The sequence below is a fragment of the Apus apus genome, chromosome 23, assembly GCF_020740795.1.
Source record: "Apus apus isolate bApuApu2 chromosome 23, bApuApu2.pri.cur, whole genome shotgun sequence".
NCBI lineage: Eukaryota > Metazoa > Chordata > Aves > Apodiformes > Apodidae > Apus > Apus apus.
Genome location: NC_067304.1, coordinates 1,953,902 through 1,975,971, shown reverse-complemented (window position 1 = coordinate 1,975,971; position 22,070 = coordinate 1,953,902). Strand labels below are relative to the sequence as shown.

Below are 22,070 nucleotides of genomic sequence, written 5' to 3'. Positions count from 1 at the left end.
CTCTTTCTGCAAGTGCTGGTGAAAAAACTTGCAATATTTAGGTCTCAGAACCCAACCTTTGAGCTCCCCACAGGGTGCAGAAGGCTTAAATTAGGCACATTTGGGTGTTGTGAGGCAGGTGTTCAGATGCCACTGAATCCTTTTAAAATGAAAGAGTTTGTGGGATGGTGTTTCCCCCCCAAAAAAAAGCCCTGGCAGCTGGTGCTCCTCACCCTCTTGGTTTCCTTCCCCTTGCACAGAGTCAGCCAGAAGGTTTTGCCTTGAGCTGAGACTCAAGCCAAGGAGCAGCCAGGGGTGAATTCAATCCCCCAGCTCTGTAATCCCTGTGTTTTTATCCACCAGCCTCTGATACTTTTCTTTTTCCCATATGTTTTTTTCTCCAAGGTGGCATCCTCAGTGCATCTTTCAACCAAATGCTCTGAGATACTGTCACCAACTGGCCTTTTCCTTGACATGTCATCTCTGTGACCACCAAGGGCCAGGCCACCTATTTAGCTCCATCCCTCCTGTTCCTGGGGATGATTTTGGAGCAGGACAATTTATCTGGCAACACACGAGTCATGGATAGAGCTGGGTTTGCAAGTTGAACGGTGTCATGAGGAGACACAGGCAGGAAATTGTAAAGCAGGGCCTGAAATAGGGCAATTCTCCCTCAAAACCAAGTGTTGGCCACCACGTGTGGCACGTTGGAGATGGCCCTTGGTTCTTCAAATTGGTCTCGCAGGAAAATCACCCTCCCTTTTGAAGGTCAGATAGTGCCATGGCTGAATGTAGCATCTCTCAAGGAGAACTGGCTCTTCATTCATCACCTGAGGTCCCAAAACGATGCACATGAGGGACGTTGCACCCACCATCAGGCTCCACCACAGGAGCAGCTCGTGTGTCTTCATTTCCCACCATGAACTATGCAACTTCTTTTCATGGCACCTTCCTGGGCTTGAGATGGCTGGATATCCTTTTGCCTTGGTTTTCCCTCCTTCCTGAGTCCATCTGGGCAATGCTGAAACATTCCCAAGACTGTCCCAACAGGAACAGCCATCGGGTGTGTTTGAGCAGGGAAATAATTCCCTGGTGAAATTCAACGTATCGAAGTGAAGAACTAAAACCTTCTCCTCAGGAAGGTGAAACCCTGATGAGGTGCTGCAGAAATGGTGCAGTTTGGGCCTGGAGATGGTCAAAGCACCATCTTGTTACTCTGAGTTCCTTGGACACTCTGGTTTTGCCAGTGAAGCTGTGTTGCAATTGTCTTCAACTTGTCCTTTTTGATACCAGTCTGATGCTAGAACAAGCTGCTGCATCTCATCATCCTGGTGACCTTCACCACCATGTGGGCCTTGTGTTCAGTGACTGGTTAAAGAAGTGAATTTTCTTCTTTCAGTTGTGTGATTTGTTTGGGTTTTTTTAATATTTTTTTTTTTTAAAAAAACCAAACCTGACGTCAAATTTATTTTTTTAATGTTTTGGGGTGTTTTGTTGGTTTTTTTTTTAAACTTCATGCCAACTGGAAACTGTTATTTCATACACAAAGTTCAATAAAATGGCTGAAAGGTGCAACTTGTGGTGGTTTGAAACCGAAATTTGGGCAGAGGGGACATGTTGGGGATGGCCAGGATGAGGTTTGAGCTGCATCCTCTGTGTGAAGTGATGTTTCAGGAGGAAAGGGTGTGGAATTTCATGGCATCCTCAGGAGTACAAATTTCCCCTTTGGAGAAGTAAAAGCTTGGAGTAAACCAGCCACATCTCCAGCATCCCAACTGGAGAGCTGCAGTCTCCTCAGAGACTGAAGGAGCTCCAGGCCAACCCTTGACATTCTGATGAGAAGTGTCACAAGAAGAAATGTCCCTGGTGATGCTTTAGCAAAGGTGTCAAATCTGGAGCTGATCTGCTCGTCCTCACCTGGTGAAACGAGGTACAAAACTCACCTGAAAACCTTCCCTTTGGACCACGGCTTTGAGCTTCAGCCAAAAAAAGAGAGTGGCCAAATAATGTCAGAGCTTTTTGGTTCTGTTGCTCTTGGGCTTCCAGTTGCCTTAAAAATATTGACTCATGAGAATGGAAAAAAAGAAAAGAAATCAGGATTTTTCAAGCCACGTTTAGTTGGCAGAAGCTGGGACCTGTCTCATTCCCACCACCCATGAGGAGAAGATTTCAAAGAGCAGCTGGAGACTTTTCTGCTTCTCAGTCACCTGTCTCTGGGATTTGCAGATTGAATTTAAAAAACAAACCCAAGATGCCAGTTCCTGGTTTGGGGCAAAGAGCTGGAGATGGTGAAGCAAATGGGGAAGTGGCTCAGCTGAAACCCTGGCTGAGATATGGGAGGAGCCAGGTGAGCCCAAGGATCTGGGTCAGGATGATCTGACTTGCTGGAAGGGGATCCCTGAGGGATCAAGGGAGGTTCTTCTGCCCCTCTACTCGGCCCTGGTGAGACCTCACTTGGAGTGTTGTGTCCAGTTCTGGGCTCCCCAGTTCAGGAGAGACAGGGAACTGCTGGAGAGAGTCCAAGGGAGGCTACAAGGATGATGAAGGGACTGGAACATCTGATGAGGAAAGGCTGAGAGACCTGGGGCTGTTCAGTCTGGAGAGGAGAAGCCTGAGGGGGGATCTAATGAATGTCTATCAATCCATGAGGGCAGCAAGAAGGCAGGACAAGCTCTTGTCACTTGTGCCCTGGGACAGGACGAGGGGCAATGGATTCAAACTGGAGCCCAGGAAGTTCCACCTCAACATGAGGAAGAACTTCTTGACTGTGAGGGTGACAGAGCCCTGGGACAGGCTGCCCAGAGAGGCTGTGGAGTCTCCTTCTCTGGAGACTTTCCAGACCTGTCTGGATGCCTTTCTGAGTGACCTGCCCTAGTTGGTTTTCTTTTTTCTGGTCCTGCTCTGGAAGTCTGGTTGCACTTGATGATCTTCAGAGGTCCCTTCCAACCCCTAATATTCTGTGGCTCTGTGAAATTATCAGAGATGGTGCTGAGATGGCTTGAAATGTGCAGACATGCACTGCCGTGGCCCATGGCTGGTGGGTCTGGACCCTGCAAGGGGGTCACAGAGCCAGGAGCACAGACTGAAATCCAGGAAGAAATCCCATAAGAGGCTCCAGATCAGGAGCAGAGCAGCAGCCAAGTGTCCATCCCAGGCAGGATCAACCCTGGGGAACTCAGCAGTGATGGAGAACCTCAGATTCTTGGGTTTTACAAAACATCTTGTTTGATTGACCCTGTAAGTTTGACAGGGTCCAGCAAGTTCCTAGATAGATGGATGAGCCATGAGGAGCAAAAATCCCTTTGCATCAGCTCCAGTTACTTCCAAATTATCTCCAAGGGGTTGTTCTGGATGGGACCAAATGAGATCTCAGCCAGTGTTGGTGGCAGGAGCAGATGGAAGGCTGGGAGGAGGGAGTCTCCTGCTGAGGGGTGCTCAGAGCTGGAGGGTTTTAGCAGCTTTTGGTGCTTCTCTCTTTGCAGTGGTCTTGATTTCTGTCTCAGCTGGTGCCTCCAGCTGCAGGTTTCGGTTGACATGTGGTTAACCAAGGAGGTGCTTCAGTTTCCTTGAAAAACAGGATGTTGCAAAGCTGGAGATGCAGATGGTGGGCATGAACACCAGCCCAAACCAGCCCTGGAGGAGGGACAGGCACAGGGCTGTGTCTGGCACAGTTCACCTGGGCTTGAAGAGCAGCAGAAGACACCTTCTGTGGCACCACTGAGGAGTGGAGGGTGATGTTCCACGTCCAACCCATCACCAGCACCCAGGGAAGAACCTTGCTTTGTGATGCACACCTGGACCTCAAGGGTTTTGCAGGGTTTCCAGTCCATGCCTGGGCTGATAAAGACATGGAGAAGACCTTGCACCAGGAGCTGCTGAGGGACTGGACGTGGTCAGTGCTGACAGCTCATCCCCCTTGGGGCAGACTTGATTGACCAACTTGTTGGCTTTTGGAGGGAGGAGCTGAGAGGAGGCTGTGGGATGTGGGTCAGCCAGGGGGAGCCTGGTGGGACAGCAGGATGGGTGTCTAATGCTCCATCTCCAGATGTCACAAATGGCAGCAGATAAATGCCACCATGAAGGTAGCACAGTGGAGAGTGTTTGAAGCCACAGGTGGTACAAGCACTGGTGCTGCCTGGCTGGGTGACCTACAAATTCATCCTAAAATAAGGGTCTGGAGGAGCTGGGTTGCCACAGGGCTGGTTTCTGCTGCCCCTTTGGTTGGTGTCTGGCTCACCCGTGTCCCCCAGCATCCCCACCTGGGGACTGTGTGGCCGTGGACACCTTCCAGCAGGACAGCTCTGCACAACCCAGGGACATGTGTGGTAAATCCTTCACTCACTGCCTTGAAATTTGCTGCTGGGCTGTTTCCCTGGGTGCCACTTCCTTCCATTTCCTTCTTGCCTTACGAAGAACGACCCATCCATCATTCCCCACTCACCATCTCACCACCCTGCAGGATTTTAATGACCTGTGTCCTGTCCCTCTTTCCAAGCCTGAGCATCCAGCTCTTCCAGCTGTGACTTTGCCAGGATGCAGCAGAGGAGCCAGGCCCTGCAGGGGGTTTCCCTCCTCCCCAGGCCGTGCCTTGCTAAGGAGACCTCCTAGGAGATCCTTCACTTCTTGACCATCAGATGTTGGCACCTGAGAAGATCTTCCTTTCCCTTCCAACCAATGAGCCATGACATCCTTCTGCAAAGGTCCTTGGCCATCCCTCTGTTGTTATATTGACCCCTGGCACATCTAAGGTTACCATTTTCCCTGTGGAAATCTCCTTTATTGAACACCACCTCGTCCTGACCATTTGCTTCTCCTCGTTTTCTTGACACAGGCTTGAGTTTCTTCTACAGGAGCTTCAGTTTTAGGACCTCATGGTGCTCGTCAGCATCAGCAGCAAAGATTTAGGAGGTGGTTCTGCCCTGCCTGTGTTTGGGAAGGGTGGAAGCAGCTTCATCTCCTGCTCTTCCAGGTAGACCTTGGTGGGCACTTCACCTCTTGATTTATCCATCGGCGTGGATGAGATGTGCTCCAACAGGGGTGGATGGAATGAAGATACCAACCAACAGGGGTGGCAGGTGCTTGGCTTTGCAATGCAGGAAAGGACAGAGGGGACTGTGCTCTCCTTGACTGTCCCAGGTGGTGACGGCCACCATGTGTGGCTTTCTCAGCTCCATTTGGGCCACCTGCCTCCATCCCAGCCTGGGGCTGAACACAGAGCTCCCGAGCTTCAGGTCAGGGCCACCTGGGTCTGCCTGTCCCCTCTGTGACTGCAGGAGAGGGAATATTCCCCTGGCTTCACAGGGTCGTGGAGTAACAGAAGATGCTGCAAGGATGGTCATTCCCAAGGAGCCACCCACAGAGCGGTGGGAATGTTGGATGTTCCTGGGACCTTCCAGCAGAACGGAAGCGTTTCCTTTATGCACCAACATTTCCACACCCTGGAGGAATTAAACACAAGCTCAGGGATCTGCCAGGATCTGGACCATGGACCCGAGCAGGGACCAATGTGGCCAAGTCCCCAGCCACGTGGGTGGCACCAGGGCTGCCATGGGTGCCTGATGGTGGCACCTCTGGGTGCTGCTTCCCCTGAGGTAGGAGCAGAGGATGGGGAGGGGGTAGAAGGGGAAGCCGGGTCTAAAAATAGCTCTGTTGGAAAGAAAAGGATGAAAACCTCTTTGAAGAAGTGAGGGGTGAGGGGGAGGGTTTCCATGGAAATGGGGAAGTCTGTCTCTCCCCAAAAAGAGGGGGTGGGAGATGAAGAAATAGTAAATACGGCGGAGAGATGATGGGGAGGAGGAGGCATCTCCTATGGGTGGAGGGGAGGGGGCTGTGGGCTTGGAGAACACCCCAGGGGGATGGGGATGGGGCTCTGACACTGCCTGCCCACTTAGCCTTGGGCATGTCACCTCCTGTCCTGCCCTGTGGGTGTCACCTGCCCGAGTCACAGGTCAGAACAGGGAGCCCAGAGCTGCTGTGGACACACCTGAGAAACCCCGTTGGTGTCACCACGATGGGGCACAGAACCATTAAGGTTGGAAGGGACCTTAAAGATCACCACGTTCCAACCCCCCTGCCACGAGCAGGGAACCCTCCCACTAGACCAGGTTGCACAAAAACTCATCCAGCCCGGCCTGAAAAACCTCCAGGGATGGGGCATCGACAGCCTCCCTGGGAGGTTGCTCCTGGCAGGTGGGCAGTGGTGATAAAATGATGAGATTCCTCCTGACCCTTGGAGACAGTGCAGAAAACCTTGGGCTTGGCTTTAGGAATCCTCCACGGCCATTTCAAGGGGAACCAGTCCCAGGACTGGTGGCTAAAAGGAGTTGTGCTCCATCATAGCAGTGCAGAGGGCACCCTCAGGTCACCTCTAACTGCTCTCCCAAGCCAAAGGCAATCTGCTGGTCATCTCCACTGGAGGTTTCTCCCATCTCCTCATAGTCTTCTCCCTAAGCTCAACACCCAGCAGGTTTTGTCTCTATTTTCCTGCTTCTTGGGGAGCATCACCCCCCAAAGCTAGAGGAGACAAGCTCCTTTGGGCAGGTGAGCACGGGCTGGTTCAGACCTGGGGGAGATGAATCATCAGGGACAAAAGGAGATCTTCATCACATCTCCTCTGGCTGGGGGTCACACAAACAGCCCTGGGTCTGCAAAGCAGACGTGCAGGCAGCATCTTGGATAAAGGCATTTCTGGAACCCTGGAGCTTTCTTGGTCCCTTTGGAGCAGGAGGATGGGAAGGACAGAAGGACATGGCTGGGTAAGGAGGTGGTGGCCCACAACCAGCCTGTGGGGACATGGGGGCTCAGCTGACACTTCAGCAAAGCCCCAGCCCTGGGGAGGGATGGGGGGGACTCTCTCCACAGGTGATGCACAGGCTGGTGAGCAGGTGAGTTTCTTCCCAGAGCTGCAAGCCTCGTGTTTGGCTGGAGAATATTGATTTCTCCTCCCTTCATTTGCTTTGTCCTGTCCTTGTGGTTTGTGCAAGTGAAATGAAACAGCTTAAGAGCCTTTTACCCGGCGTGGCTGGAGCAGCCTGAGCAGGATGTACCCACCAGGGCTGATGTTCTCCCTGTGCCAGCCTGGCAGCAGGTCCATTAGCTCTCCTGCAGCCAGCAGCTCCTGGCATGAAACATTCACAATCATCTCCCTGAGCTCCAGAGCCCTCAGGAGCTGAAGTTCTTCCCTGTGTTTCAGCTGAGCTGAGTGACTTCTCAATGAAGGGTGCCCAGCTCCTCTCCAGACTGGCTGTCCAGGCTGGTGGAGCATCTTTGGAGGCAAGGATGCTGCAGTTCAGTGATCTTGACCAAATAAGAATCCAGAGTGGTACCCAGAGGAGCTGTTTTTAAAATAATCAGGTATTTTATTATGCAAATAGCCTCAGAGAAACAGAGATATTTATAATTAACTTTGCAGCCAGGTGATGGTTGCTGTTTTTCCTTTGACCATGGTGCCCCTTTCCAAGGACCAGGAGGCTCCTCCAGGGACCAGGGGATCCTCCCAGGGACCAGGAGATCCTCCCAGGGACCAGGAGCTCTTCCCAAGAACCAGGAGATCTTCCCAGGAACCAGGAGATCCTCCCAGGGACCAGATGCTCTCAAGCACCAGGAGATCCTCCAAGAGACAAGGAGCCCTGCCCAGCTCCTGCAGAGCCCAGACTGGGGGAGCCAGGATATTTTGGGATCCACCAGCAGCATCTGCTCTGGAAGAGCAAACCTGCTCGGTGGGTCTGGGTCGTTTTGTTCCCTGCTGGTTTCATTTTTAGATGCTGTGCCAACACATCGGTGTCACCAGTGTCTCTCAGTGTCCCCTGCTCTTGCCATACACACCGAGGTGTGGGTGCTGGGGGGTCAGGAGCTGGGTCCTCTGACGCAGGCAGCAGGGGAGTTGGGATCCTCACAGCCCCAGGAACTCACTCACAGCTTTCACAGCTCCTAACGTGACACAGGCCCAGTTATGTCAAGCCCTATGGCTGGAAAGCCATGGCTGGATGGAGATGGGGCTCAGCACCGTGTCCTCTCCAAGCCCACTCTTCTCAGGACCATGGCCCAGCCTTGGTTCAGCTCAGATCTTCCTCCTGGCACAGCTGCTCATGTCCACCCCAGCCCTCAAAGCCCCTCTGGCTTTGCAGGGAGTGTCAGGGGGTCCCCAGGAGGGACACCATGGGGAGATGCCACCATCTGAGGCTGTGCAGGATGCATGAAGGTGGTGGGACAGGATCTGTCCTCTCTGGAGAGCTTCTCCCACCCATCCCAGGAAGGATGCTTACAGCTCCCTGGGGAAAGGAGGGTACCCACCCTAGATGATGTGGTGAGGGGCTGGCTGAGGGTTCTGCTCTGCAATGTGACTCCAGGGCTTGAGTTTTGCTGTTCTGGATGAGAGGAGGCCTGAGGAGAACCCTGCCCTGGGGTTTCACCCAGGCCACCACAGGATGCTCTGGGATGTGGTGCTGTGGTGGCCTCCTTTCCCCAGGGAGCTGTAAGCATCCTTCCTGGGATGGGTGGGAGAAGGTCTCCAGAGAGGACAGATCCTGTCCCACCACCTTCATGGGGAAAGAATGAGAAATAAAGCACCTTTTTGCTTCCAAGCCTGTGAATACAAGGTCTGAAGAGCCTTTTGGAGCTTCCCTGGGAATAAAGGCAGCAAAGCCAGAGGAGCTCATCTGCTTCCTGGTAGGACCTGGACACTGCATCTCCTGGTCCCCAGGACATTCCCAGGCCCTTTCCCAGGACCACTCAAGATGGGCTAAGGTTTTCCTTAAAAAAGCCCATTTGGATGGGGGAAATGAGCCAGAAGAGACTGATTATTTATTTTTTTTTAAATGATAATATTGATGCAAAGACTCCAAGTGGTTAAATCCATGGAAGAGGGCCAAGTGGGTGCAGTTCCTCAGCTCCTCCAGCTGGGAAGGGCTGGGTGACACCAGGAGTGGGAGGCGGGTGCAGCCACCCAGGCTGTAAGAATAGCTCCACAATTAGGGTAGTAACTCAGGAGAGCATCACTCCAGTCAGAGAAATTCCTCTGATCTGCTTGAGATGGGATCTGGGCTCTTTGCAAGGAGCTGCTACTGGTTCCAGGAGAAATCCCTCCCCCCCCTGGTTTCTCCAAAACCCTTTGCAGGAAGAAGGAGTCAGAAATTCAGCTCCACTTGCCTCCTTCTCTGCCCGGCCTCAGTTTCTGCACATTGCATAAGGATTAGCCTCAGGCAAATCCTTCTTCTGGATTCAGCCTGCCTTGCTCTGGCAGATCTGCCTTCAGAAAAGGCTAAAACGGTGCAAATGACATTAAAAACCCTCGTGTCCAGTCGGATGCAGGCAGGCAGAAAACCCCGCCGTGCAGGGACCGAAGGGTTCCCGAGTCTGCCCTAGAGTTAGAAATTCACTTTCAGTCTTGGCATCTGGCTGGGGCTCAGGGGAACCTCTTGTGGTTTCAAGAGGGGTGTTGGGAGGAGCAGAGAGGGTTGGGATCCCCCTCCTCCCCGCCCCAGTGCTGCACCCAGCCTCTGACTCCACAGCACCCGCTGCTCCTGGCACCTCAGGGAGCAAAAATAAGGTGGTTTTGTCCTTCCACGTCCCCACGTCCCACTGCCTGGCTGGGCATGATGTGGAACACTGATTTTCCTGGGCATTCAGGGTGGTCCATGCCCTCCCATCTCCTCCCTGGGCTGCTGTCCCAGGGGTGGTGGCTGTCAGCACTGGCAGCTCCTTCCAAATCTGACAGCTGGGAAGGGAAATGGAATTATTGGGTGTCAGGTGCCTTGTGGGACCTGTCACTGCCCTGATGCCCTTGGAGGGGCTCTGGGGAAACAGCAGAGTGGTCCAAGCTGGTGCATGTCCCTCCTGGCCTAAGGCAGAATAGAATCATGGAATCATTTTGGTTGGAAGAGACCCTTAAAGTCCTCCAGTCCAGCTGTTCCCTCAGCCCTGCCAAGGCCAGCACCACATCTTCAAAACCCCTCCAGGGATGGGGACTCCACCCTGGGCAACCTGGGCCAGGACCTGACAACCCTTTGGGGGAAGAAAGGGTCGATCCATACATCTTAAAAGCCAAGTTTGTTGGAGCTTGGTCGTTTCTCTCCTTTGGGGCAACGTCTCCTTGGGAAGGGAGGCTGGGAAATGCAAAGTTATATAAAATTACTGCCTCAGCCCAGCCAGGAGCAGAGCAACGGAGTCCTGGGAGTCCCATCCTGCCCCACCTCCTTCCCCAAAGCTGCTCGGGTCCCGTGGTTCTCCACCCCTCAGACCTCCCTGGGCAAATCCAGGCTGTTCCCAAGAACACGGGGTGGATCGGAGCCGCGCGGCAGAAAAGCAGCATCACGTATCCAGGGATCTGATTGTTTCCCAGTGGTTGAAATCTAGGTCTCTTGCTTGGGAGGAGGGAGGTGGGGTGGGGTTTGGGATTGGGGGGGGGGGGAAAGACGCTCATATTAATCTTATGAATATTCATGGAGGAGCTCAGCTGCCTTCTTCGGTTGACTCCTGGGGTTGGGATTTTGGGGGGGCCGTAGGTGAGAGGTGCCGGCGGCGGCGCCGAGCGGCTGCTTGTGCATTCCCTGCATGCCCGACTGCGGAGCCCAGTGTGAGTTGGTGCCTTTTTCTCTTCCTCCCCACCCTCATTTCCATCCTTCCCCCCCCACCCCTTCCATCCTTCCCCCCCACCCTTCCATCCTTTCCCCCCCTTTCATCCTTCCCCCCCATCCTTCCATCCTTTCCCCCCCTTCCATCCTTCCCCCCCCTTCCATCCTTCCCCCTCACCCTTCCATCCCTTCCCTCCCCTTCCATCCTTCCCCCTCACCCTTCCATCCCTTCCCTCCCCTTCCATCCTTTCCCCCTCCTTCCATCCTTTCCCTCCTCCTCCTTCCTAAATCCAGCCTGTCCAGAAACCCTCCAGACGGAAGGATTCCAGGTTTTTAGACACAAACATGACCTTGTCCTCAAGGACCCCAAATGTCACCCTTTCCAAAAAAAAACTACAGGCTCCTGCCTGCAGTGGGCAGTGCAGGCAGGGAGAAAACTAAGGGTCTTTGGGCAAATCTTCACCTCCTCCATAATTCACCCCCCCCCCCCTGCTTTCCCAGCCCCAAATTTGCATGAATTAACCCCAAAGATGCTTGGAGGAAAAAAAAAAACCAAACATAATGAAATAGGAGTTGCTGGGGAAGTAGGTGATGGGGAGAAAGTGGGAGAAACTGAGTCTTGGGGGCTGTGATGTTCCCCCAGATGATGCCACGGTTGTCTCTGGTCTTCACCAAGCAGCTCTGCTTGGGTTTGAGCTCAGAGGAAGGAGCCTAGAGCTCCCACCAACTGAAAATCGACATGTTAAAAAAGAAGGAAGCCAATCCCTGTGCTGTTAAACAGACTTTGGGGGTTTTGGGGAAGGGAGGAAGGGGAGGAGAGAGTTTATAGGCAGGAAGAAACCTGTGTCTTTAGACAAAAAAGAACGAATTCGAGGTTGGTTGATTTGGGGGCGAAATGGGGGTTTGTGGCTGCTGGAGAGAGATATATTTATGTATTTGCAGCAAGATGCTGTTTGTGATGGTTTTTAACGTGATGCTTGGAGGAGGCAAGGAAGGTCAAAGCCAGCCAGGCTCCTGAGGCAGCCTCTGGGGAGAAAAAAAGCAGGAAAAGGAGAAAATCTGGGACAAATTCAGCCTCTTCTCCTGTGGGCCTGGCAGAAAAGGGTTAAGTGAAGCGGTTGGATGCTGCAAGCCTGGTCAGGGTTGTACTATTTTTTCTAGTGCATAAGGAGAAGGGAGAGGAGGGTTGCACGGAGAAGGGAAATTTCCAAGAAAAGAGGGATCTGCGGCAAGATCTGCACCTCGGGGGATGAGGAGAGGAACCGACAGGCATAAATGGCCTGGAGACGGCTGAGGTCTTTGCCGAGGAGATTGGGACCACGGGGTTATTTTCCACCTGCCTCCCCTACCCGGTGCGGTAATCCTGGCTCAAAGTAGACAAGTCGAGTTGGAGCTGAAGAAGGGAGGTCAGAGGGGTTTTATTTTCTCTTTGGGAGGGAAAAAAAAAAAATAATTTAACAAAAAAAAAAGAGAAAGAAGGAAAAAATAAATAGATGAAGGGTTGGTGGTTGGACCTCCTGAGGTTGAGCATCTCCAGGTGGTGCGGGGTGGCTAAATGAGGGCTCGTTAGGAGCAGGGATGTTGATGACCCAGCACCCACTGGTGACCAGACCCTCATTCCCAGGAGAAATTGTGCCCACGGGAGTCAAATCCCCCCCAGGGGGGTGGGTGGGAGGGCAGGGGGTTGGCTTTTTGGGAGGATGGGGAGGGTGGATGTGGGTTGTGGGGTCCCAGGGTCTGGCTCCCAGTGCTCAGGGCTGCTCGGAGCTTTCTCAGGGGGACGAGTGGCTTATTTTTTTGGGGGGGATGATGGTGGGAGGGGGGTTGGGAGAAGACAGGGACCACGGGGGGGGTTGTTCAGCCTGGCGGATGAAGCTGGAGCCTCCTGAATCACCCAGGAGGGCGATGCGACGGCGTGGGCACTGCACCCCGTGGGTACCACCAGCTCTGGGAACCCACCAGGGCTTTGCATAGCTTCAGTGGCTGGGGGGGGGTGGAGGGGGGACTGCGTCGTTTCCAACCCCCCCTTTCCCCATCCCCCCCCATCCTTTGCCTGGCACCAGCTCCCCCGGGCAGCGGGAGCAGAGGGAGTTGCTGGAGCTCCCCGTCATTATTTTTATAACGGGGCTCTGTTTTTTCCTGGAGATGGGGCTCTGGTTTTTTCTGGAGACGAGGCTCTAGTTGTCGGGTTGTTGTTTGTTTGGGTTTTTTGGGTGGTTGTTTTTTTTTTCCTGGAGATGGGGCTCTGTTTTTTTCCTCCTTGCCTCTAGCGCTCTGCCCTCCTCTCGTGTTGCAGTGCAGGTTGGACCAGCAGCGGGCAAACAAGACGCGGGGTGCCTGGAGGAGCCGGGGCTCTGCAGATGCTTCTTGCAAACCCTCAGCAGCTCTCTACCTTCTGGGTGTTTTTTCCAGGCGATGCCACACCTCCCGAGGACACTGGGGACATCGGGGTTTGCTGAGCTTAGCAGCTTCTCGCCGTCCTACCAAAGGCATCAGCCAGATGCTCCTCTGCCCTGAAGTGCGGATCTGCAACAGCTCCCGAGAAGACCTGGTCTCTCTGTCTCTCTGTCTCTCTTTCTCTCTCTCTCCAGTCCAAACCATTACAAGACCTGACTTCCACCATCTGGGAATCTAACCCCTCTTATTGTCCCCTTCTCCTATATTTATTATTATTATTATTTATTTTATTTTTTTCCTACGATGACTCACCATTATTTTTAACTTTGAAGAGAGAGGAAATTATGGGGATCTTGGAAGCCTGTGTTTCTCTCTAGGATTTCCCCAGGGTCAGATAATCGGTGTTCCTAAGAGACACTAAGATTTGGCTTCTCCAGGTAATGTGATTTGTTTTTCTGGGTGCCATGGTGGTTTGCAGAGGATGAGAGGAGCCGGGACACCAGCGGTCGAGGAGGGGGACTGCAGTGACCCGTGGGGCAGCTGGCATCAGAGGCTGCAAACTGGGGCAGCCCGAAGCTTGGCTGCAGGCAGGGAGGGCAGCATGTCACCTCGTTGCTTTCTGGCCGGGGCAGGAGGATTGGGAAAGTGTCCCACTTAAAATCCAGAGCCCCCCCCCCCCCTTTTTAGCAGGGCAGGTTGGCGGAGGGTGCACGGTCCATCTTAACCCTTAGCTGCATGTCTGGAAATGAGCTGAGCTCTGCCTCTCCCTGGCACCCCCCTCCTCACTTCAGGGCTCGTTTTCTTCCCTCCTTTCCCTTCCTTTTCCCCCTCTTTTTTTTTTAATTAATTATTTATTTTTTTTGAATCGGAATTTTAATTTTTAGCCAAAAAGCAAAGTCCTGCTCGGCCGGTGCCAGTTTTTGAAGAGGTGCCTGTTCCTCAACGGTTCCTCAGGTGTTTTCTCTCTTCCACCTCATGGGTTTAGAGTTGAGCTCTGGCCCAAAGAAGGCAAATTAACCCCCCCCACAACCCCCTCGAGGAAGGGATAGATGTGCTAGTGAAGGGAGCTGCTCTCCTCCCCCCCAACTTTATTCCATCTCTCTCTTTCTCAGCAGGGGCAATTTTCTTTCCTTTTTTATTTTTATTTTTTTCCAATTTTCTTTTTTTATTTTTTCTCTCTCTTTTCTTCTTCTTCTTCTTTTTTTTTTTTCCTTTACATTTTTATTTGCTTTCTTCTTCATCCCTTCGCCTTTTCATGAGACTCTTCCAAACCTACGTACCTGTCCTCCTGCAGGGGAGTAACCCCTGCCCCGACTCCGCTCCCGCCACCGGGCGCCGGGAAGAGTTTAGCATAAGGGATTTCTTTCCAACCCCAATATGACAGTTGCTACTGGAGATCCTGCAGACGAAGCTGCAGCTCTTCCTGGTCACCCACAGGACACCTACAACCCCGAGACCGACCATGAATGCTGCGAGAGGGTGGTCATTAACATTTCGGGGCTGCGCTTCGAGACGCAGCTCAAGACTTTAGCCCAGTTCCCGGAGACTTTATTAGGAGATCCTAAAAAAAGAATGAGGTATTTCGACCCGCTCCGGAATGAGTATTTTTTTGACAGGAACAGACCCAGCTTCGATGCTATTTTGTACTATTACCAGTCTGGGGGGAGGTTGAGGAGACCAGTTAACGTGCCCTTAGATATCTTCTCGGAAGAGATCCGTTTCTATGAACTGGGGGAAGAAGCCATGGAGATGTTTCGGGAGGATGAAGGCTACATCAAAGAAGAGGAAAGGCCGTTGCCTGAGAATGAGTTTCAGAGACAAGTCTGGTTGCTCTTTGAGTACCCCGAGAGCTCGGGCCCTGCCAGGATTATAGCTATTGTCTCAGTCATGGTGATTTTGATCTCCATCGTCAGCTTTTGCCTGGAAACTTTGCCCATTTTTCGGGATGAGAACGAAGACATGCACGGCAGCGGGCTGAGCCACCCCCCCTACTCCAACAGCAGCATGGGCTACCAGCAGTCCACCTCCTTCACAGACCCCTTCTTCATCGTGGAGACACTTTGCATCATCTGGTTCTCCTTCGAGTTCTTGGTGAGGTTTTTCGCCTGCCCCAGCAAGGCTGGGTTTTTTACCAACATCATGAACATTATAGACATTGTAGCCATCATTCCCTACTTCATCACCTTAGGGACGGAGCTGGCCGAGAAGCCAGAGGATGGTCAGCAAGGCCAGCAAGCCATGTCCTTGGCCATCCTCAGAGTCATCCGGCTGGTCAGGGTCTTCAGGATCTTCAAGCTCTCCCGACACTCCAAGGGGCTGCAGATCCTGGGCCAGACCCTCAAGGCCAGCATGCGGGAGCTGGGTTTGCTCATCTTCTTCCTCTTCATCGGCGTCATCCTCTTCTCCAGCGCCGTCTACTTCGCCGAGGCCGACGAGAGCGAGTCCCAGTTCCCCAGCATCCCCGATGCCTTCTGGTGGGCCGTGGTTTCCATGACGACTGTTGGCTACGGAGACATGGTCCCCACCACCATTGGGGGCAAAATTGTGGGTTCCTTGTGTGCCATCGCTGGGGTATTAACCATTGCCTTACCAGTGCCCGTCATAGTGTCCAACTTCAACTACTTCTACCACCGGGAGACGGAGGGAGAGGAGCAGGCTCAATATTTGCAAGTAACCAGCTGCCCAAAGATCCCCTCTTCCCCTGACCTAAAGAAAAGCAGAAGTGCCTCTACTATTAGTAAGTCTGATTATATGGAGATTCAGGAAGGCGTAAACAATAGCAACGAGGATTTTAGGGAGGAAAACTTGAAGACAGCCAATTGCACCCTCGCTAACACAAACTATGTGAACATCACCAAGATGCTCACCGATGTCTAGTCGCTCAGATCTTGTCCCCTCTTTAAGGCTGAATTGGAACATCTGCAGATTATCGAGTGGCTGCTCTGCATTGTAGTTAATACAGTATTTTCTACGGTGTATCTTTGGTTCTGCATGGGAAGCAATAGCTGTGTAAGTGACTTTTAACCTTTGATTTCCACCCCGAAAAAAGCGTTTGTGCAAAAAAATCCCCCCCCCAAAAAGCCAAGATGACAACAAAAAAAGCCCCACAAGGTTTCATTTCCCTCCTCCCATCCCAGGCTCGTGCGTTTCCAAAGAGCCCGAGCGGTTGGGCAGCTGAAGAAACGGGGTGGGGATACAGTGGGGCAACTCCTGTCCCATGGAACTGGTGGCCAAGCAGCTTCCAGAAACTGGGAACGGCTGGGAAAAGGTCAGGCAGAGCTTGGTGAGGGGAAGCTGAGGTCGTGTGCCCGGATGGCTCCGAGGCTCGAGTTTCCGCCCCGCGAATGCCAAGTGCGTCGCCCGGGCTCGTGTTTCATAACTGCAAATGCTGCATGCTGCAAGAGTTTCAGCCACTGCAGTGTGCCAGGCTGAGGCCCAGGGGAGGGATAATTAGTCTGACAGCACATTATTTATGAAGTCTTCAATTTTTCTATCCTGGGCAGCCGGGAGGGACCAGTAAATAAATCAAGCGCTTGGGCTTTATTCGTTTCTTTAGATCTTCGCTTCCATCACCAATATTTCCAGGCTCACCAAAGACACCTCCACTGACACATTGAAAATGAGTTGGGGAAAAAAAGAAAAAAAACAGCATCTTTTGGTTTGTTGTTTGGTTTTATTTTTTATTTTGAAAAATATCTATATATAAAACTGGAGCAACTATGCTGTGGCCTATAATATATTTATACTGCAGTGAAATTTAACCAGTAATACCAGTACAGCTGCATGGGTAGTTGTTGCATGAATCTGAATATTTAATACACACACAAATATATATTTTCTTAGTAGATGATAAAGTATTCATGTTTATAGTGTTTCTAGATTCTCCGGTGGCTCGAAGGAGGTTCAGGGGAGTTAAAAATTCTCTGATAGAGTTAAAAACTGGCTGGGGAAGGCACGTGCTGACAGCAGGGTGATAGATACCAAGGTGTCCCAGCACCCAGACACAAGAGCCAGCAAGGGAAGGTGAGCTGAAAGTGAAACACCTGCACCCATGATGGGGTGAGTAATGAGTCATTCATCTTGGTGTCATGGACAGAAACCACGGAGAGGGCAGGAGGAGCAGGTGGAACAGCAGGTCCTGGCTCTCCTGAGCTGCCTGCTCAGCACTTCCCAGCCTTTTCCCCAACAATTCCTGTGTGTGTGTATGTAGATATTTAGAGAGCGACTCCAGGGCCCAATCCTCAGCAATTGGGAGTGCTCAGGGCATTGGGGGATGGTCAGGATGGTGGGACATGAGCTGGACCTGCCCCAGGCTGCCCGTGGTGTCACCAGGGCAGGGGGGAATTTTTTGGGCTGGAAAACTCCTTTTCAAGCTTGTAGAGCCTGCAGGGCTGGTGGTTGATGCCCTGGTGGCTGAGAGGGCCCGTGCTGAGGCTGGGGCTGCTCCCAGCCTTTGCTTTTTGGATTTTTGGAGGGGTGAGTTGAGGTGCAGAGACCTCAGGGTTGTCTCTGCTTCTTCTTCAGCCCTGGTGTTGCCCAGGGTTAGGTGGGAGTTATGGATCATGGGGGAATCTCATCTGCTTTCCCCAATCCCATCTGGATTCCCTTGTGTTACCCCTCCCATTGCAGACAATCCCCAGGGACAGGTGCCCTGTTCCTCTTGCCAGGTCATGGGAGAGGGATTCAAACCTCTTCCAAGATCATGGTCCAAGCAATACCCCACCCCTGAGCTCCAGGATGGGGTTCTTAGCAGCCTGTTGAGTTGGGGTGAATTTGAGGTGAACTGGGGCATGCTCAGGGCTGCACTGGTGGGCAGGAGGGGGGAACCCCCCTGCAGAGCATGCAAGGAAGGTCCATCAGAGCCTGCCTGAGCTTGGAGGAAAACCACACAAAGAACAATAAACCCAAAGGTGCTAATGTATCCTACAGCAATGGCTCCAGATCCTGGAGGGCCAGATCCAGCTCTGGTGCTGATGTGGCTCCACTCAGCCAGGTGGAATTTTTTACTTGATTGGTTGATTGATTGATTGATTGATTGATGGATTGATTGATCCAGGCCTGGCCATAATTAATACCAAGTGTTGAGGGTTAGTTCACCAGAGTCTTGGCTTCTGCTTGGTGCAGAGAACTCATGCTCAGCACCATGCAGGATGGGACCCAGGCCTGTCTTTAATTACATCTCGTTATATCAGGAGCCCTCTCCTCCCTTTCTGCTGCTGCAGCTCTGAAGTGGGAGCTCCTGAAGCCCTTTAAGATCTCAAACACTTATCAACAGAAGGAACACAACGAAAAGCAATAAATTTCTGCTGCTGAAGCTCATCCTGTTGGATGGGATGGGGCTGGTGGGAGCCCCTGGCTCAGGCACAATTCCCAGGGCCACCAGTGAACTTCCATTGATCCAGCTCATGGTGGGTCCATGGGGATGGGATTTTGCACGGGGAAGCTGCCTGTGGTGCTGGGGTGCTGCCTGCCCACCCGTGGGTGCCCCCAGCACTGGGTGATCCCACCCCTGGTGTGTGGGGAAGCACCATGAGGCTGAGGGCAGGTTCCTGCAGGGGTTTTGGGAAGATGTTGGTCCTCCATGAGGCTTTTTTTGCAAAGTTTTGGGTGGTTTAATAACTGTGGGATCCAGGTCATTTTTGGAGGGCATCTGCCCAAAGTACTGGTTGCCTCTGGGGCGTGTGAGACCTGTTGTGGTTTGGTAAGGAGGAAGAAGATGGTTTTTTGGGGGTGTTGTTTTGGGCACCGTGTCCCCATGGGCTTTCTGAAGCTGGGCAGGAGGGGAGAGCAGGTCCATGAGCAGGATCAGGCACATCCAAAGCCATGTGCCAAGCTGGGGGGGGGTGTCCTGGCTGCCTCAGGAAGCCCCAGAGCCTCATGGCAGGGACAAATGGGGCCGAAGAGCAAGAGGCCACAGAGTTCCTCCTGCTGTCACTGATGTGAGGTGACATCTGTCCCCATGGCAGGGGCCAGCATGGCCAGTCCCTTCCTTAGGGCAGATCTTGCACCTCTTGCCCTGACCCAGGCAGATGTTCCTGGGGAAAAAGGAGCATTTCTGCTGACCTTGGCATGGTGGGAAGCAGGGAATGCACCTTGATAAGTGCTCAGATGTTTGGTTCAGGGCAAAAAATGTCCATGGGGGCTGTGGGTGGCAGTGATCCCTCAGGCTGCGGGGAGCAGGAGGGTTCAGGTTTCTCTCCCATTCAGGGACATGGTTCCCCAGTAGCTTTTAATGGTATTTGTGCCTGCAGGTCGGAGCTCTCGTGCTATTTCTAGCTTTGCTTCTGACTCACTGACGTGATCTTGAACCAGTTTTCAGGAGGAGACTGTGTTTTCCTTTTTTTCTTCTCGAGGAATGTGCTTGGTGAGACTCTGGACCTGTTCCTGTGGGGATGCTGAGCATCCCAAACTCCCCTTGACTCCAAAAGGGTGCAGAAATGAGCTGCAAAGGGTGCTGAATGAGGGACTGGGGAAGGGAAGGATCCCACCATCCCTGTTAGATTGCATCAGGCCACCTAAAGTGGGTATTCTGGCTCCTTTCCTCCTCCTGTGGAGATGTTGGCCTCTCTCCAGGGGTGGGATGGAGGACTGTGAAGGACCTCCTGGCTTGGCACCCAGAGGAGGCAGCACCTGTGTTTTAGTTTCATCCTTTGTGCCACGGTTTTGGGGAGATGGAAAGTGGTGATGGCACTGCAGGTTGTCTTCTAACACCCAACCACATGCCTCAGCATGCAGGCAACCCATCAGCTCCTTGATATCTTCCAAAGCCTCTGCTGAGGGTGACGGGGTGAGGTTCATACACCAGCTGGGCACCACCAGGGGGGCAGGGCTGCTAAGAAAATATCATCTGTGTGGAGCAATGGACTTTACTGGGGACAACAACCTCTGCAGAGACGTTCTGTGTTGAAGTCCTGCAGATCTGAACATGGAGAAAAGGATCTCTGGGTTGGTGTTAGGAGAGTGGAGCACGTGGGTGTGTAAATATGGGCATATTTGTGCATAAATACACAGAAGGAGAGAAAAAGAGGAGGAGGAGGAGGTATTTCAGGAAGGGCCTTGCAGTGTTATCTGATCATTCCTGGGTCAGCCCTTGAAACTGCTGCCAAAGTCTTGTAGCTTTTCCAGAGCTTGAGTTCCACTTAGGGATGGGAGAGAGATCAGGGTATTGGGATCTGGCCTTGGAAGTGGGAGCTTCCCAAGGAGCTGGTGGCATTTGGTTCTCTGTGTCCCTCTGCAAACCAGCAGCTTTGCAGCATCTCTGCTCTCCAGCCCCAGCCTGGCCCAGCTCTTCTTGTGACTGTGCAGGGAAAACCAGGCAGAAGCTGAAGGGATTTGTTCCCAGTGCAAGTGCTGGGCAGCACCAGCTGGGCTTTTGGGTTTCTTTTCTCTTGTAAAGGTTGGATTTTCAGCCTCTTGAACCGTGTTGGCTGTTGGGCCCAAGGCAGTGGCAAGAAACATCTCCCTGTTTTGGAGCCAGGGTGGGTTTATCCCAAGTTTTATGTCCATGGAAGGATCCCAGGGTTTTCCTTGGTCAGTGGGAGCTGGTCAGTGTGTTGCTGGGGTGAGGAAAGGAGGAGTGAGCCCCAAACCATCTTGTTTTGCACCCAAAAAGAAAGGCTCGGGCTCCCTCCTCCCACCCCTGGCAGTGTTTGACCTTCTCCACATCCAACACATCCCTCAGTCCCCTCCCTGGGGACCTGCCAGGAACCCTGAGGGGGGGTCAAGGGTCCCCTCTGTGCAGCAGCCACTGTCCCCAAGGCACTGCCCTTCCCCAGCCCCCCCTGAGCAGCCCCCCATGCCCCCCAGGATGTTTGGCCACCCAAATTTCATCCCTCCCTCCTCCAAAATGGGTCACATCCCATGGCGGGGAGGGGGGGGGGGGTTGCTCAGAGGGACCAGCCTCCAGGGGTGTAAATCAACCCCCAGAGCACAGCCCTGATTTACACCCGGGGACAAGATCCCCCAGCCCAGTTTCATGTGGAGAGAGGAAAAATTCCTTATCCCTGTTTTCCCCACCAGGGAAGGAGAGTGTGGTTTGTAGGAGCTGCTGGGCATCACGGAACCAGGCGTGGTCCACACACATGGACCATGATGGGGACCACGTCCCCCCCCCCTGCCCCCTCCCCATCCTGAGCTTGGGGTTGGCATGTTGAGGTTTGGTTTTCTTTGGAATTTCATGGGATTGGACCGTTTCTGCTGCCTGTAAGACTGTGAGCACCCCTTGGCACCTGCTCCCTCCCTGCTCCAGCCTGTGCCCTTGGCCTCCAATGTCACCCTCTGCAAGGAGGGGGGGGACACACAATGAAAAGGGTATTGGATCAACCCCCTCCCTCCGTGTGGTGCCTAATTTGAGCAGATCAATAGGAAGAGGAAACCCAAGAAGGACTCATCCTAAGGATGCTGGAGCCGACCCTTTGGTTTCCATGGTTACAGGAGGAATGGGACCAGGAATGGAGAGGCCTGGCAACTGTGGCAGGAGGAATTTCAAGGCATTTAACCCTGCCTTTGCCAGACCAAGATCTAGACACCAGCTGGATCCCAGTTGCACACAATTCCAATTCCAACGCCCTTCTTGGACACCCTCAGGGGGTGTCCCAGGGGGTCGGGTGGGTGAGGGGCTGGGAGGGAACCCCCCCCCAAATCAATAAGGCTGACCCTTGTATATAGGTATACAGAGCTGTGTACATACATACTGCAAATGAGCATTTGCTGTCTGGTTTCTCATGAGTGTACATAAATTTATTCTTCACAGAGTATCACAATTTTTGTAAATATCAGCACTAATGGAGAGAAAATAAATATGTATATTATTGAGGAGTTATTTTTGATATCAGTTCTGGGGAGGGTGGGGAAGGAAAAGGCTGGTTTGGGTTGGCTGGGTTGTTGGTTTGTGGTTTTGTTGGTGTTTGGGTTTTTTTTTCCTGAGTGTTTAAACCTTCTGGGAGAAAAGAAATGAACTGAAATCAGGAGAAACCAGTTTGGGCTCTACCCCAGCAGGTGGGCTTGGAGAGGGAAGTCACCCAGGAGGAGCTGGTGGGTCTTGGTGAGGAGGGACATGCTGGATGGAGCCAAGTCCCCGTGGGGTTTGCTCCAAAAAAAGCTCTGGCAGCAACATGGATGGAG

General features: G+C 52.7%; 1 protein-coding gene across 4 annotated transcripts; it reads left to right on the top strand.

Moving 5' to 3' along the window:
* The first annotated feature begins 10,449 nt into the window (after positions 1-10,449).
* Positions 10,450-21,764, top strand: KCNA2 (potassium voltage-gated channel subfamily A member 2). Of its 4 annotated transcripts, none has more exons than XM_051639221.1 (3): positions 10,450-10,552; positions 12,963-13,384; positions 14,060-21,764. In XM_051639221.1, exon 3 carries the CDS (start codon positions 14,325-14,327, stop codon positions 15,822-15,824), a length of 1,500 nt encoding a protein of 499 aa, XP_051495181.1. In that variant the 5' UTR covers positions 10,450-10,552; positions 12,963-13,384; positions 14,060-14,324; the 3' UTR covers positions 15,825-21,764. The 4 variants fall into 4 exon arrangements, with proteins under 4 accessions (XP_051495181.1, XP_051495180.1, XP_051495182.1 ...); XM_051639220.1 differs by lacking the exon at positions 10,450-10,552 and adding an exon at positions 11,221-11,956; XM_051639222.1 differs by lacking the exon at positions 10,450-10,552 and adding an exon at positions 12,412-12,481.
* The last annotated feature ends 306 nt before the right edge of the window (positions 21,765-22,070 follow it).